A 16,365-nucleotide genomic window follows, 5' to 3' on the forward strand; every position below is an offset into this window, starting at 1 on the left:
TGTACTTAGGCCGCTACGTGTACTTAGGCCGCTACGTGTACTTAGGCCGCTGCGTGTACTTAGGCCGCTACGTGTACTTAGGCCGCTACGTGTACTTAGGCTGCTACATGTACTTAGGCCGCTAGGTGTACTTAAGCCACTACGCGTACTTAGGCCGCTACGTGTTTCACATTTCGGCTCCAACTTAACGGGCGCTAAGTGATCAAAATTTGTGCGTTAGTATCACACTAATGGCTAATGTTGTTACGAACTAATGGTTAATTTTGGTTTAAAGTAATGGTTAATGTTGATATTAACTAATGGCTAATACTGGTCCGAATTACTGGTTACTATTGTTAAGAACTACTGGATGTTATTGGTACCTAACAACTAGGCACACTAAATCAGCGGCTCCGTGGGCAGTTTGGTTCTGTGCATGAGGTTGTCTGAAGCATCTGAAGCATGACTGGGTCTGATGAAGCATGTCTTGGTCTGATGAAGCATGACTTATTTTGGCTGCATTACAACATTTCACACATGGTTGTATAATTTTATTAATTATCTCATGAATATTTAGTGTATTAAATGTTAAATGGGTACTTTAACTTCTATTCAATAATAATTGTAATTTCGTAATAATGATTGTAATTTTTTGTAATAATTGTAATAATTCGCTTCGTAATTCAAGCTTGAAATGAGAGTTCTGTGATTAATATAGGTCGGAATGCGGCATTCTCCTAATAGCGTTCGGTAGTTCAGAAATTAGTGACTGGATAAGAAATTTACGACGATTGCACTCGGAATGATATAATTTAGGATGGCGACTTGCAGAAAAACGGTATTTTCAAATTACAGAGACTGTCTATTTGATAGTAGGCTACCACCAATTCGTACTGCGGTATTTATTATGTTACAGCGATTTCTAAACAATGTATAAAATTTTAAAATGCATTTCTAAATGCATGTATAAGATTTCAGTTTGTCTTATAACATAAAGCAAAAGTTTCCATCTCTCACTTAGTTTAAAATTCTGAAATGAAATTCGATTCGAGGAATAATGTCCACAGTCATTTTTTAACTGTCTATATTCCCACGCTCGTCATGATAGACATGAGATTGATCTCATGGTATTGACGTCATATCATGCTATTCATGATATTGACGTCATGTGACGTCCTAATATTCATGATATATACGTCACAATATTCATGATATTGACGTCACAATATTGTGTCCGCCAGGGCGAAGACTGCGAGACGGACAGCGTCGGGGGCGAGACGTGCGACGTGTGCAGTCTTGACGAAGACGTCGTGGGGGGCGAGAGCACGTCTAGCCTGATAAGCAGCTACCACCCACCACCTCCTGCTGCAGCCACCACTGCACCAACACCCACACACTCCTCCGCCACCTCCACCTACGCCCCAACACCAACTCTCTCGACGTCCTCCTCCACCTTCCCCATCCTCCCCACACCCGCCACCTCCGTCTTGCCGTCTCTTCCTCAGGCCAACCACAAGGTAACAGCGCCTGCGCTATTGTTTTTAGCGCATTTTCTCATGTATGAAAAAATTCCCTATTGTGCTCGTCATGTCCGTCCGTCCGTCCGTCCGTCCGTCTGTCCGTGACTTCACGTTTTCGGCAATTTTGAGAAAATGCGCTCTCTGTCATTCAGGGCAGGGAGTACCTACTGAGTTATATTTTTTTATTTAAATTTTATTGATTTTATGTTTATTTGTAGGTTTGATCCATACTCGTTATTAGATGCCCGTTTACTGGAGGATATGACGCATGAATGTGCCACGAACTTTTCTTTTGGAATCATGAAATTAAATACCGTACCTACTATTTTGACAAAGAAACGTAACTTGCTATTGCGGCAAGTTGATGCCATCTTGCACGCGTGCTGCAGGTGCTNGTTCATCACGTTGAGCGTTGTTCATCACGTTGAGCGTTGTTCATCACGTTGAGCGTTGTTCATCACGTTGAGCGTTGTTCATCACGTTGAGCGTTGTTCATCACGTTGAGCGTTGTTCATCACGTTGAGCGTTGTTCATCACGTTGAGCGTTGTTCATCACGTTGAGCGTTGTTCATCACGTTGAGCGTTGTTCATCACGTTGAGCGTTGTTCATCACGTTGAGCGTTGTTCATCACGTTGAGCGTTGTTCATCACGTTGAGCGTTGTTCATCACGTTGAGCGTTGTTCATCACGTTGAGCGTTGTTCATCACGTTGAGCGTTGTTCATCACGTTGAGCGTTGTTCATCACGTTGAGCGTTGTTCATCACGTTGAGCGTTGTTCATCACGTTGAGCGTTGTTCATCACGTTGAGCGTTGTTCATCACGTTGAGCGTTGTTCATCACGTTGAGCGTTGTTCATCACGTTGAGCGTTGTTCATCACGTTGAGCGTTGTTCATCACGTTGAGTGTTGTTCATCACGTTGAGCGTTGTTCATCACGTTGAGCGTTGTTCATCACGTTGAGCGTTGTACATCACGTTGAGCGTTGTACATCACGTTGAGCGTTGTTCATCACGTTGAGCGTTGTTCATCACGTTGAGCGTTGTTCATCACGTTGGGCGTTATTCATCACGTTGGGCGTTATTCATCGCGTTGAGCGTTGTTCATCACGTTGAGCGTTGTTCATCACGTTGAGCGTTGTTCATCACGTTGGGCGTTGTTCATCACGTTGGGCGTTGTTCATCACGTTGAGCGTTGTACATCACGTTGGACCCCCCCCGCAGGCGCGGGTGCGGGAGTGCCTGGTGAAGCTGCTGAACACCTGCGGCCAGCGCGTCGGCCTCCCCAAGAGCCCCTCCGTGAGTTGCCTTCTTACTGCTCTGTGCAGCGTACTCATCACAGTCATCATACACATCACAGTCATTATAGAGATCGCTATCATCATAATGAAACAAACGCATCACAATCATCATAATGAAACAAACGCATCACAATCATCATAATGAAACAAACGCATCACAATCATCATAATAAAGCATACGCATCAGAATCATCATAGACATCACTATCATCAAAATAAAACGTACTCATCACAATCAAAATAATGAAACATACGCATCACAATCATCATTAACATTACTATCATCGTAATGAGACGTAGCATACATCACAATCATCATAGACATTAAAATTATCATAATAGTGTAATTATAACTGTGATGTGTGCCACGCGGTGTGTTTCACATAGTATAGTGCGCGGCCACAATCATTATATTCATAATCACAGTGCGCTGCACGTGGCGTGGTCTACCCGATGATGATCTGCTAAAAAGTTACCAAAATATCTAAGTATCATTCGTTACTTAGTACAACTTGACTAACATGGCAAGGTGCAATCGGTAATGGAGATTTACTTTCTTATGTCAACATAGCCTGCGTTATGAGCACTTGAGTCTTAAAATGCCTAGCAAATTACGGACCAAGGCCCATACCTTCAAAAAAAGTCAAGATATCGAAAGTTCATCAGCCAATCATTAACGGGCTTTCAAGCAAAATCCATCAATCATAGACAAGAAAATAGAGCGCAAGTACTTACGTTCACTGGGCGAGTTTTGAAAGTATGGCCCTCAGGCAGTAAGTCCAGCTGCTATCTCAATCAATCGTCAGCTATGGAAAGATCGGGTTCCAAAGGCCGGATCCCTTGTTAATCAAAGTCACGGAAAGACAAGAATCGGCAACAGGCCATGGACCTATTTCTTCAGCGCCGACACTTCTATTCTATTTTATAACTTTTCCATGTCAACATACACTCCATTATGAACATAACTTTAACATGTCAACATACACTCCGTTATGCACATAACTTTACTATTTACACTCATTATTTTCGTCTGAAATTAATGATCATCACAACAGGAGAAGCTCGACCGCTGAGCTCGAGGCGGGACCGCCATGCCACTATCAGCCATCAACGGCTATGAAATTATACAGTAATTACTGTTGTTTACTGTAATACAGTAAATTAATTACGCTGTATAAATTAGTAATACAGCATGCCAATGACTGATCATTCTGCTGGCTGATTTATCGTGATTAGCGTGAGTGATCATTTGCAGTGATTGCTTGAAATNTTGGTCACTATATAGGGCACTTGCTTGGTCGCTAGGGCTCTTGCTTGGTCACTATATAGGGCACTTGCTTGGTCGCTAGGGCTCTTGCTTGGTCACTATATAGGGCACTTGCTTGGTCGCTAGGGCTCTTGCTTGGTCACTATATAGGGCACTTGCTTGGTCGCTAGGGCTCTTGCTTGGTCACTATATAGGGCACTTGCTTGGTTACTAGGGCACTTGCTTGGTCACTAGGGCTATTGCTTGGTCACTATATACGTAGGGCACTTGCTTTGTCGCTAGGGCTCTTGCTTGGTCACTATATAGGGCACTTGCTTGGTCGCTAGGGCACTTGCTTGGTCACTATATACGTAGGGCACTTGCTTGGTCGCTAGAGCACTTGCTTGGTTACTAGGGCACTTAATAAACAGATGCACTTTAGCCTCTTTTAAGCCTGCCATGGGAGCGTCGCCCCCTGTACCCCGGCTCCTCTCGTGGCCGACGGCGCGCATGTCACAATCGTACGACAGCCTCGGCTGCGAAAAAGGTCGCTAATTTTCGGAGGAAAGAAAATAATTACAAAGCACCCGAGGGAATGGGCGCCTCGTGAGAGTGGCTTCTCGATGTCATTGCAAAATGTTTTTTGTTTTCGTCGGAATCGACAGCGTCAATATCTCCCGAAAAATATACCCTACTTATATATCACGTATATACCTGGTTGAAAATATCTGCAGTACTCTTCACTGAACTTGCCTTGTTTACACTTGCGTATTCTGCACATATTGCCAACACTTCACTTACTGTTTGTCACACTCGCGTTGTATGTAGCTGATGAATTTTTAGCCTTTTATGTCGGAGCACTAAAACGCTTGCATATCTTCACATCATGCAAGCATTAACCATCCACTTTTGACTAATTAAAAATTATACTTGAATATTAACTTGAATTTCTCACGTTTTCTGCGTAACGAATATATTTCATTTAGATAAATTTTGCACCATGCAGATCGAGTTTCGATGCGACAACTGAAAGCAAATAAATTCACCATAATTTTTTGAAAATGTGGTGAATCTTCTTAACATTGTCTATATTTTTGAATTCCGAACCAACTAATTCGTCGTATTTTTGCTGGCAGTTTGCATCAACGTCTTTCATTAACTCCATGAACCATGTTTTTCTTTCACTCGTGTGTTTTCCGTGTGGTTGTTTGAATTTTCTGTTTTTTTTTAATTTGTGTGGTTTGTGAATGGGCGCTTGAAACCAGTTATTAATTAATACTAGCACACTATACACTAGCCTTTTAATATAATTAATAGGCTAGTGTGGCCTAATATATAGTGTGTCGTATGAATTCTAATGCTAGCTTTCCCGATGCCTCAGCAGGGCTCAGTCACCTGAATCATCATTAAAATTATTGATAAATCAGACTTGCACTCTTAGTTTTATCCTGTAAGTGTTAACATCATCCTACTTCTCTCGGTTCACACTCGTCACAAAATCTGCCGTAGAGATGCTACACCAAAGATGATCTTTTAGCTTCGTTGGTTCTCAGTGCTCAATTCTTCTTCTTAAACGGAAGAAATGCCGCTTAGTTTTGTCTCATTAACAATTTTGGCTTTGTTTGAGTGCTTAGAAAATATGATATGATTGTTTGCAAACTAAACATATATAACCTTTTTGCTTCTCTGACACTTGGCTACACGCGGCAGCAGGCTTGCAGTCAGAAAAATGAATGCTTCATATTGTCCGTATAGTGACACTTACTTACACGCAGAACTAGCAATGAAAGAAAAAAATGCCTCTCACTTATAAAGGTCACTCATTTGGACGAATTATCACTAATTTCTTTGAGTGTGTGTAAATAGGTTTGTCCTCGGCGTGTTGTCACCTGCAACGCTCTCTTCACTCACTTGCTGATTAAACAGCTATCTAACTCGTAGTTTACTTTGCTTTGACATTAACTGCTTTTATGTCAAATAATTTCATTAAATTCTTACTATTTCGACTTTACGGCTCACTTGGTAGCACGTTGCAACTGACGCACAAATGAGAAAGCTGAACTTGGATGAAGTTAAGAGTGTTTCCACAAACAATAAAATTCACGCGTTTAATTACCATTTATCTATATTTTACAGGGTGATTCACGGAAACTTCCTGATTTGAAAGCTCATTAGAAAATAACTGGTAAAGATATCATTACAGTATACATTTTATTGGAAAAGACATTACCTGAATTTTTGTATCACTTAGCTATAAAAATATCGGACGAATGACGGCACCCATTGTCGATATATCCAGTTAGTCGATTTTTAAAGTTCCTGTCAACTCGTTGAAGCATATTGACGGGTATGTTGGCGATGGCTGGCTTATGTTGTTCTTCAAATGTGGTGGCGTCTTTGGACGGTCATTGTAAATAACTGATTTAAGGTAACCTCATAAAAAATCGCACGGAGCTAAATCGTGGGATCGGGTCGGCCAAAGAAGGTCACCTGTCAAGGAGATGAGGCGCTGGGCAAAATGTTGTCTCAGAAGACCCATTGAACATCGCGCTGTGTGGGCCGTGGCTCCATCGTGTTGCAACCAGACATCCCTGGCATTCTTTTCAGCAAGTTTGGGAAATTAAGGCATCAATTATTTACGTGTACCAAGCAGCAGTCATCGTTACTGCGCGTTCGTTTTCCTTAAAGAAATGAATGTCAACTATGCCAACGTATGACTCCGCACACCACTCAGTTACGCGTTCACAATGAAATTGCCGCTGATGGAGTTTATGTTCATTGTTATCGCTACAATAACGCATGTTCTGCTTGTTTACGCTGCCGGAAATGTGGAAGTGAGGCTCATCATATGCATTTGGCGAACAATAACATCTTTTTTTGCTGAATTCTTGTGCCACAGAATATTTTTAGGGATTAAATTGCAGTTCTTAGTGGGATATTCGTACCGCACTGCTATTCTAAATCTGCAGAATAGCTGCGTGTTTACTTACTGAACAATGCGGAGAACGCAGAAACGCCTCTCTAACTCGACGTTTTCGGGTGTTGTGGCAGTCCACTGACCTTCAAGACCGTCTTGCATTCACACTTTTACTTGCCCTGAATGTGTTCCCCCACGTAACAATCTATTTTCGATCAGGAACCCGACCTTAAGGACGAATACGGAACCGAGTATGGAATGACTGTTGTTTGTTTGAGCAGCAATAATGAAACGGCCATTAAAAAATTACTTCGACAGCAAACGCAGGCTTCTCACTTGTCCAACGCATAGTAGCAACTGACTAAGCGGGACACAAAACTTTATTACCTTGCCTAGCCCTGAATGTGTTCACCCACGTAACAATCGATTTTCGATCAGGAACCCGACCTTAAGGACGAAAACGGAACCGAGTATGGAATTCTTGTTGTTTGTTTGAGCAGCAATAATGGAACGGCCATTAAAAAACCACTTCGACAGCAAACGCACGATGCTCACTTGTCCAATACATAGTGGCATCTGACTAGGCGGGACACAAAACTTCATGACCTTGCCTTTCGTATATAGAATAATCTCTTCCCTTTTCCTACAACATTTGACTGCTTGACGCCAAATACAAAACGAGAAGTTTTTGTGAATCACCCTGTGTTAATTACTTCCCAAAGTTAATTACTTCCCGTCAGAAATTGAAATAATTAGGTCATATAAGTACGTTTCGTTGCACATGATAAGTTCCTGAAGATCTAAATCCCTGCCTCTTCGTCCAGGTGATCTTCAGCCAAAGTTCGGAGCTGGAGCGGCAGTCCTCCATGGCCTCGTCCACTGAAGAGGTGTCCGCCGCTGCAGGAGGCGACGACCGAACTCCTGCAGATGACATCACTTCCTCCGAGAACCACTTCGCTGTCTTTAAGGACTTTGACTTCCTCGAATACGAGCTCGAGAGCCAAGGGGTAAGTTCACTTAAATTATTTGATTTCTCGAATTCGGGTCGAGAGCCAAGTGGTCTGTTTGCTTCAATTATTTGAATTATTTGATTTCTCGAATTCATCATCGAGAGCTAGGAGGTCAGTTTACTTTAATTTTTCTGTACTTTGATCGAGAGCCAAGGAGTCAGATCGTCTAATTTGGATAAAGTCCACAAGTTGTAAGATCCATTGTTTGACTTGAAATCAACTCATTCTTTACTTTTGGGTTCTGGTGCATTATTTGTTTCTGCATTCATTACCACGGAGCTTAAATTGATTCATAAATCACTCGGGATAAAAATGATTAAAGTAATTCAATACGTTCCATCAGGAGGAGAGTGTTGACAACTTCAACTTGTGGGGCGTACGGCGTCGCTCTCCGACCAACTCCTCAGCTGCCACTGGGGACACTCCTGCCATCTCTCAGCCCCTGAGTCAGCAACTGCCCCAGGATATCCCCAGTCCTGCTAGTCCCCCCAGTCCTCCCCCCGAGCCAGACTGGTGGAGGGATGAGGATGGCTCAGTCTCACCCGTGGACGACTCTAGCCTCCCCACATCCCACACCGATATGCCCATCGGCAAGTCTGTTCTGCCGTCGGAGCGCCTGAAGCAAGTAGGGGAGGAGGATGGGGAGGAAGAAGGGGGTAGACCGTCCTTATCTCAAGATGGCGCAGGTCTGCACATGGCACTACAGCCCCCGGGCACGCTGCAGTTGACGGCCGCTGCGTCTGCCATGAGGCCTTCGTCTCGTGGCTCTCTGTCTGAGTGAGTGGCGTCACTCATGTGCGTATTTTCCCTGTAAAGTCGGCCCCTTTTGGCCGACGTATTTTGCCTGTAAAGTCGGCCCCTTCTTGGCCGACGTATTTTTTCCTGTAAAGTCGGTCCCTTCTTGGCCGACGTATTTTGCCTGTAAAGTCGGTCCCCTTTTTGGCCGACGTGTTTTGCCTGTAAGTCGGCCCCTTTTGAGGAGCCTGTCAAAGTGTACAGTGTATAGCACAAGCTGAGTAGGATCTACACAACAGCCTATGAGAGCGACGTGTTTACACATAATAATTTAAGTTCTTTATACACCGCACGGCAGCACAAACAAGGTATAACGTCTACCGTCTAGTAATGCTGCGAGTGGAATAGACGCTTATGTCTTCCTGATTTTTATTTACATTTTACATTTTTTTTATTTACATTTTTCATTTCATCTTGAAAATGTTTTATGAACTGAGGTATACGGTATTGTATGTGAGCGAAATTGAGTGAAGGATGTGATATGTTTTTTTGCTACATTATCATATATTTTTACTACATTATCATATAAAAGTGTTCAGTTTGTTATCAATTTGAAAATGTTGTTCATTTTTCGAGATGCATTACAAGACTATCCGGTCTTCTGAACTAATTGTCATGAGCTATTGTTCAAAACTGTTCTAGTCAGCCTTTTTCTACGTATTATACGCCTTGAGACTTCATGCAATTTTCCAATAATTTACCATCATAATCCATGATGATAACGCTTTCGATCCTGCACATTTACGTTTAGATCACATCTACGCTTTCGGTCAAGCACATTTGCATTGTTTTAGCAGTTATTTACCTCGCAAGTTCTTCATCACATTTATTATGGTGACAAATCAACCTTTCAGTCACTTATATAGGTCAATTATCCATTAACATGATCCCCCAGATTTTCGTGCATCTATTCGCTGTTTTTCCTCACATTTCTTTATGGTAAGAAATCAACCCTTCAGTCGCTTATATAACTCAATAATGCACTAACCTAATCCCCCAGGGATGACAGCAGTGAGGAGGACCTGGGTGACCTGACGCCCTGCAACGCGCCCCCCAGCCTGCTGTTCCCGACACGCCCCCCGGAGCACCCGCTGCACTGCTGCTGGCGGGCACACCTCTCCAGCCTCACCAGCCTCGGGGCTGGTCTAGCCTCACCTGCCTACTCCTGTGCGCTCTTCTCTGCTCTCTTCTCGGTCAGTCCTGCGCAGAGGCTTTATCTTTGTATTGATATACATCTCACTATGTTATATTTGCACCTTATATATATTATATAAAAACATTGTATTGATCAACATCTCATTCTATCATATTCACCCCTTATATATACCTATTATTATAACATTCGAAAGCCGGTGTAGTGGAAAAAGGTTTATATTCGAGCCAATTAACAGGACGCTACGGAGCTCCTTTACATTGAAGAGTTTGTTATAATTTTTAAGAATTCATGTCGTCTGACAAATTTCTATCCCTTTTTCTGCAATGCATTTTTATATGCGCCATCTCAATCGTTAGACTTTATTGCTCTGGTGTTTGCAGTTTTTTAATTTAAAATTTTAAATTAAACATTTTTTATTTAAATTTTTAAACTAAATGTTTTGTATTTAAATTTTGAAATTAAATGTTTTTAACATAACTGTCTTGTTGACACAGGAGTGCGTGAACAAGACGCTGAGCGCCGTGCGGGAGGCGGCGCCGCTGCTCGGCCACCTGGGCAACGCCACGGCGACCCTCGTAGCCAACTTCGAGGTTCGTTATCTAGTGATTATTTTCTTCCATGTATAAGGTTTATTAGTGCGCTATTTCACCTCATCCAGTTACGTGAAATGGCGTGTGAATGCGTTTGGTTCTCTCGTAAACTTGGTTCATGGTTCGAGGAGTCAGTCAACATACTACTTACTCCAGGCTAAGGGTTAGGCTCACTCCAGGCTAAGTTAGTCTTACACCTGCTATAGGACTGCAGGATATCCCTGAAACACTATGCCAGCTTCTGTAACTTCAGCTCTTTTTTGATGCCGGTTTTTATTGGGAGCCGTAAGACCTAACAATTTGGTAAAGCCTTCGACTCATTAAACGGTCGTTTTTATCCCTTTTACAGTAGGTACTATTTTTACTATCGATTTTTTTAATGTTCTTTTAAATGTATAATGATAATGTTACATGTTCATTATATTACATGTTGATTACGTTACATGCTCATTACGTTACATGTTCATTAAATTACATGTTCATCCTTACATGTTCATTACGTTACATGTTCATTATATTATGTGTTCATTACGTTACATGTTCATAACGTTACATGTTCATTATGTTACATGTTCATTACGTTACATGTTCATTACGTTACATACTGCTTTCACTGTGTACGTACCCTCAGACCTTACAATTTCTTAAAGCCTTCGACTCATTAACACGGTCATTGTGATCCCTGTAACAGTATTATTTATGCTACTAATTTTTGTACATTTTTTTTATCCATTCAGCTTGTAACGTGTCTTCAAAAATTCTGCTATACCAAACGCCATTATAATCACTTAATAAGATCATAATAATAATATTTAAATATCGATAAATCGCACTCCATTACGTGTTGGGTCCAGAAAATATCCAATTCAGTCACTACGCACTCAAATGGGAAGCAATCTTGCAATGTATTTTTGGAAGAGTTTTATTGCTACTCCACGATATTTTGTTATTTTGATTTTTTTAATGTACGGTATATTGATAATTTTATATGTTTATTATGTTATTTATTTATTATATTACATATTTCTTATATGATTATTATGTTACATGTTTATAACGTCTACCCCCGTGTCGGCAGGCTGTAGGGTGCGCGGCGCCGCTGCCGTACGTGTACCTGGACGCGGCGCTGCTGGAGCGCTGCGCTGTGGCGGCCAAAGTTCGGTCATTTTTTCTAACTGAGTCTGTCATTCTTTGTTGACATAAGATATAATTTCATAATATTGCTGTACTGTTGTTTATCTACTCAAGATTAACCATAGTAAATTTTTTACCGTCAACTCTTGCACCAGTGGTTAGTATCAATTATTTACCAGGTAGTATATACTATATACCAGTTAGTATATGATAATATTTAATTATTGTGTGGGTGGTGTACCAGGTATAATATGATTGTATATAATCATTGTGCAGGTGGTGTACCAGTTAGTACATAGTATTACCTATTTAATCACATTTCAGGTTGTAGACGCGCTGCGAGGTTCTGTTATGAAGGTGTCGGTGATGAGCGACTCAGGAGAGAGCAGCACCAGCAGGGGGTACAGTGAGGAGGTGGAGGTGTGTAGGGCGCTCTACAGGCTACACTTCCAAGTGTCTCTACTCTACGACAGCTACGCCAAGATGCTGCTACTGCTCCTGCATGCTGCACGACATGCTGCTACACAGGTCTTACTTTTTTCATGACATTCTATTCAACCAAAGGCAGGGTGTATATTCCTGTATGAAATTAAAATTGATTCATGAGAGTTCATTTTGATTTGTGAATGTAATTCAATCCGAGCGACAAATACCGAGGTTGATACTTTTCAATGCTCATTACAATTGAAATTTGAGATATTCACTTCATTGTTTCATAGTATGTACACCCCACCATTTACCGAGGTCAGTCTCTGCCACACAGGGTTGTATAGTTTTATTAACTATCTCATGCGTATTTATTATATTAAATGTCAAATGAAAGCTTCAACTTGTATTCAATAATACGTAATTTTGATCGGCTTCGAAATTCAAGCTCGAAATAAGAGTTCTGTGATTAATTGGAACGCGAGATTCTTCCCAAATAGTGTTCGGTAGTTTTGAAATTAGTGACTGGATAGGAAATTTACGGCGATTGCACTCGGAATGATGGAATTTAGGATAATGACTTGCAGGTTAAGGGTATTTTCAAATTTCAGAGATTATTTTTTATAGGCAACCACCATTTCGTACTGCTGCTGTATTAGGTTACATCGATTTTTAAAGTACAATAAATGCACGAATAAGATTTTAGTTTGTCTTATAACAAATAGCAAAAATTTCATCTCTTACGTAGTTTAAAATTCTGAAATGAAATTCGATTCTAGGAATAATGTCCACAGTATTTTTTTAACTGTCTAAATTCCCACGTTCGTCATGATAGTCGTGATATAGACGTCATGATAATGACGTATTGACGTCACAATATTCTATCCGCCAGGGCGAGGACTGCGAGACGGACGACGTGTGCAGTCTTGACGAAGACGTCGTGGGGGGCGAGAGCACATCTAGCCTGATGAGCAGCTACCACCCACCACCTCCTGCTGTAGCCACCACTGCACCAACACCCACACACTCCTCCGCCACCTCCACCTACGCCCCAACACCAACTCTCTCGACGTCCTCCTCCACCTTCCCCATCCTCCCCACACCCGCCACCTCCGTCCTGCCGTCTCTTCCTCAAGCCAACCACAAGGTACGCCTTCGCTATTGATTTTAGCACATTTTCTCATTTATAAAAAAATGCCTTATTGTGCACGTCATGTCTGTCCATCCGTCCGTCTGTCCGTGACTTCACGTTTTCGTAGATTTTGAGAAAATGCGCTCTCTGTCACTTACTGCAGTGAGTACAGAGTTATATATTTTTATTATTTTATTGATTGTTATGTTTATTAGTTGGATCGATCCATACTCGTTATTATATGTCCGTTTACTGGAGGATACGACACATGAATGTGCATGAACCTTCCTTCTGGAATCATCAAATTAATTACTATTTGAACAATGAAACGTAACTTGCTATTGCGGCAAATGTATTCCGGCACGTTGATGTCATATTGTACCGCGTGCTGCAGGTGTTGCAATTGGTGGCGAACCAGAAGTGGCGTGAAGTGGTGCAGTACAGCGACGAGAACAGCGTGGTGTGGCAGCAACCTGGCATGCCACATCACAACATCACCACCGTGCTCAACATCTACTGCACTTACTTGGCAGAGAAGCAGCCAGGTGCAGTGCTGCTGCTCATTAAACATAGCGTTATCTCTTAGCCCAGATATAAATTTTCTAGATATTTACTATTATTATTATTATATTTTGCTGCCAGTAGCCTTCTTTTCTATTCATTCAAGAGAGCACTTTCTAGTCACTGTCCTGTTGTGTATAATCATTGCCGTTTGTAAAACATATTCGGTCATTCGTTAAACGGAATGGCATTAAAATCGTAACTCTGATTTGCAGGGATGATCGCCGTGTGCTGCACTGAGGCTTATCTTAGCGAGACTTCCCAGCAGTTGGCCGACGCTAATCTCGCAGCCCTAGCAGCTCTGCGCCTCATGGAGACTGAGCAGCAACTGCTGGGGCAGGGAAGCAGCAGCGGCTTGCTCCCCAGCACAGGACCTCAGCTCTCTGGCCAACACGCGTCACTCTACTCGACGGCCGCCGGCAGCACGTCACCGCAGTCACAGCCTCTGGGACTCTACTCGTCAGCTGCCCAGTCCCTGCACTCGTCGCAGCACGCAACGTTGCAGTGTTGCCAACCCTCGTCATCCCAACAGGTCATGACGCTAAATCGACGCAGGAATGCGTCCTCGCACAGCCCTCACTCCTCCATGAGTGACGCTGGCGTTACGGCCGTCACAGCACCCGACCTCTCGTCGCCCGTTGTGTCACAACCTCACAGTCCAGACTTAGCAAGTCTCAGTCAGTCGTACAGCTCACGTATCAGTCACGGATCTCCCGCAACAAGTCCACTTCGAGGCACCGCACCACAGTCCTTTAGTCGCCAAAAGTCCGCCAGCGCCGCCGTCCTACTGACCAGCTCTCACGGGCTCTCTAGTCCGCCGCTGCCCAGGAGCTCAGGGCTCTCTGAGCAGTCAGAGAGCCCTGCTCAGAGGGGGGCACTGCAGGGCTCTCAGAGCTCTGCTCAGAGAGCCCTGCTCTCTGAGCAGTCAGAAAGCCCTGTCGGAGCCGACTCTGTTGTCGGCTCCGACAAGCAGTCAAGTTCTCAGCCGTGCTCGCCGCACCGCAGCACCCCGTGCTGATTCTTCAGCTGACCACGCGGCCTCTGCGTCGTCCCCGCTGTTGAATCTCTGCAGAAACTCTGAGCCGCGCGCCCGTGATGTCTCATAAAATCTCCGTTGTTCATCACGTTGAGCGTTGTTCATCACGTTGGGCGTTGTTCATCGCGTTGAGCGTTGTTCATCACGTTGGGCGTTGTTCATCGCGTTGAGCGTTGTTCATCACGTTGAGCGTTGTTCATCACGTTGGGCGTTGTTCATCGCGTTGAGCGTTGTTCATCACGTTGGGCGTTGTTCATCGCGTTGAGCGTTGTTCATCACGTTGAGCGTTGTNATGTTAAAGGACTTGTTGGTTTAACACGTTATTTTTTGGTGAAAATTGCGATATGTTCTGCCATTATTTCAAGGATTTAATTGGTAAAAAATTCATTCCCAGGTTTCTAAATGAAGGACTGATATTCGCTGATCTTTACAATAAATCTTTTATAGACATTTTACATTAATAGCTTAGAATTTCCCTGGTGTATAGTTCCATTTCGAATCTCGTAGTCTAAAATTCATGTTACGCTGATGTCCACTTGTAGGGAAAAAATGTTTCTTGCTGTTTCAATTCCTAATTCTTTGTAGAAGTTTCTGCCACACTTATGATATTGGCAGAGGTCAGTTATTTTTCAATTAATGGTCTGTTCTTTGCATTTGAATCTAAATATAAGTTATCTGCTACTTATTTCGTATCTCACATATATTATACTATAATTTTAGTTGCTATCTATACATTTTTTGGCTATCCAGGAATTTAGAAAGATTTTTTGGCTATGGTTTATTTTGAAAACTATCAGTAGCTGCAGCAGTTGTATCGTGCTGCACAGTAGCTGCAGCAGTTGTATCGTGCTGCACAGTAGCTGCAGCAGTTGTGTCGTGCTGCACAGTAGCTGCAGCAGTTGTATCGTGCTGCGCAGTAGCTGCAGCAGTTGTATCGTGCTGCACAGTAGCTGCAGATGTGGCTGCGTGTACGGTTGCCTCCTTGAACTCTTGTTTCTTCTGTAATCCGTTGCGTAAGTTTTATTCTAGATCTCATTTACCTATAAACAAGTCATTATAAGATAAAGATTCAAGATGCTTTGCTTGCGTGTCATCTGCTACCTCACCTCGCCGAGACAAATCCAATTTCTTGCGATTGACAATCCATGAAACCTTCACTTGCACCTTCTAAAAAGCTGGTAAGCAAATGAAATCCACACATTTTCAGTTTTATAAGTGAGAAGAAAGAATTTTAGGTTACTTTTGCCAAATATTTTCGACCTTGCTAGAGAATGTGGGCATTTGATTAATATCTGTTGGACGTCCGTAAGTAAATCTACTCCATATGTAGATATATTTATGTTTAGGCCAACATTAGTCTGATTCCGCGTGCATGAAAACTCCAAGGTTTTCACAATTGATTTATTAATGAGAGAACATTTGTTAATCATGGATTTGTTGATGCTCCGATGGAAAAGCTTTTCTTACGAAGCAAAATTCAGTTAAATTTTCAATCCATATTGCTAAGTACAGGAGATATGTTGGAGCAATAATTTCTGAATTATTCCTATGAATACATTTATTGAT

At 42.4% G+C, this 16,365-nt stretch overlaps 1 protein-coding gene across 1 annotated transcript in view; it reads left to right on the plus strand.

Annotated features, from left to right (window-relative positions):
• LOC108677412 (protein furry) overlaps positions 1-15,072 on the plus strand; it is a gene marked incomplete at its 5' end in the record, with an annotated part of 53,371 nt that extends 38,299 nt beyond the window's left edge. The window contains 11 exons of the mRNA XM_047883063.1: positions 1,221-1,496; positions 2,720-2,794; positions 7,784-7,966; positions 8,313-8,746; positions 9,765-9,957; positions 10,415-10,510; positions 11,589-11,666; positions 11,969-12,172; positions 12,963-13,217; positions 13,597-13,747; positions 13,979-15,072. Of these exons, the coding sequence (XP_047739019.1) occupies positions 1,221-1,496; positions 2,720-2,794; positions 7,784-7,966; positions 8,313-8,746; positions 9,765-9,957; positions 10,415-10,510; positions 11,589-11,666; positions 11,969-12,172; positions 12,963-13,217; positions 13,597-13,747; positions 13,979-14,781 (2,748 nt within the window). The remainder of the gene's footprint in view (positions 1-1,220; positions 1,497-2,719; positions 2,795-7,783; positions 7,967-8,312; positions 8,747-9,764; positions 9,958-10,414; positions 10,511-11,588; positions 11,667-11,968; positions 12,173-12,962; positions 13,218-13,596; positions 13,748-13,978) is intronic.
• Positions 15,073-16,365: the final 1,293 nt, after the last annotated feature.

This window comes from Hyalella azteca, unplaced genomic scaffold (genome assembly GCF_000764305.2).
Source record: "Hyalella azteca isolate HAZT.00-mixed unplaced genomic scaffold, Hazt_2.0.2 contig11907, whole genome shotgun sequence".
NCBI classification, from domain to species: Eukaryota; Metazoa; Arthropoda; class Malacostraca; order Amphipoda; family Hyalellidae; genus Hyalella; species Hyalella azteca.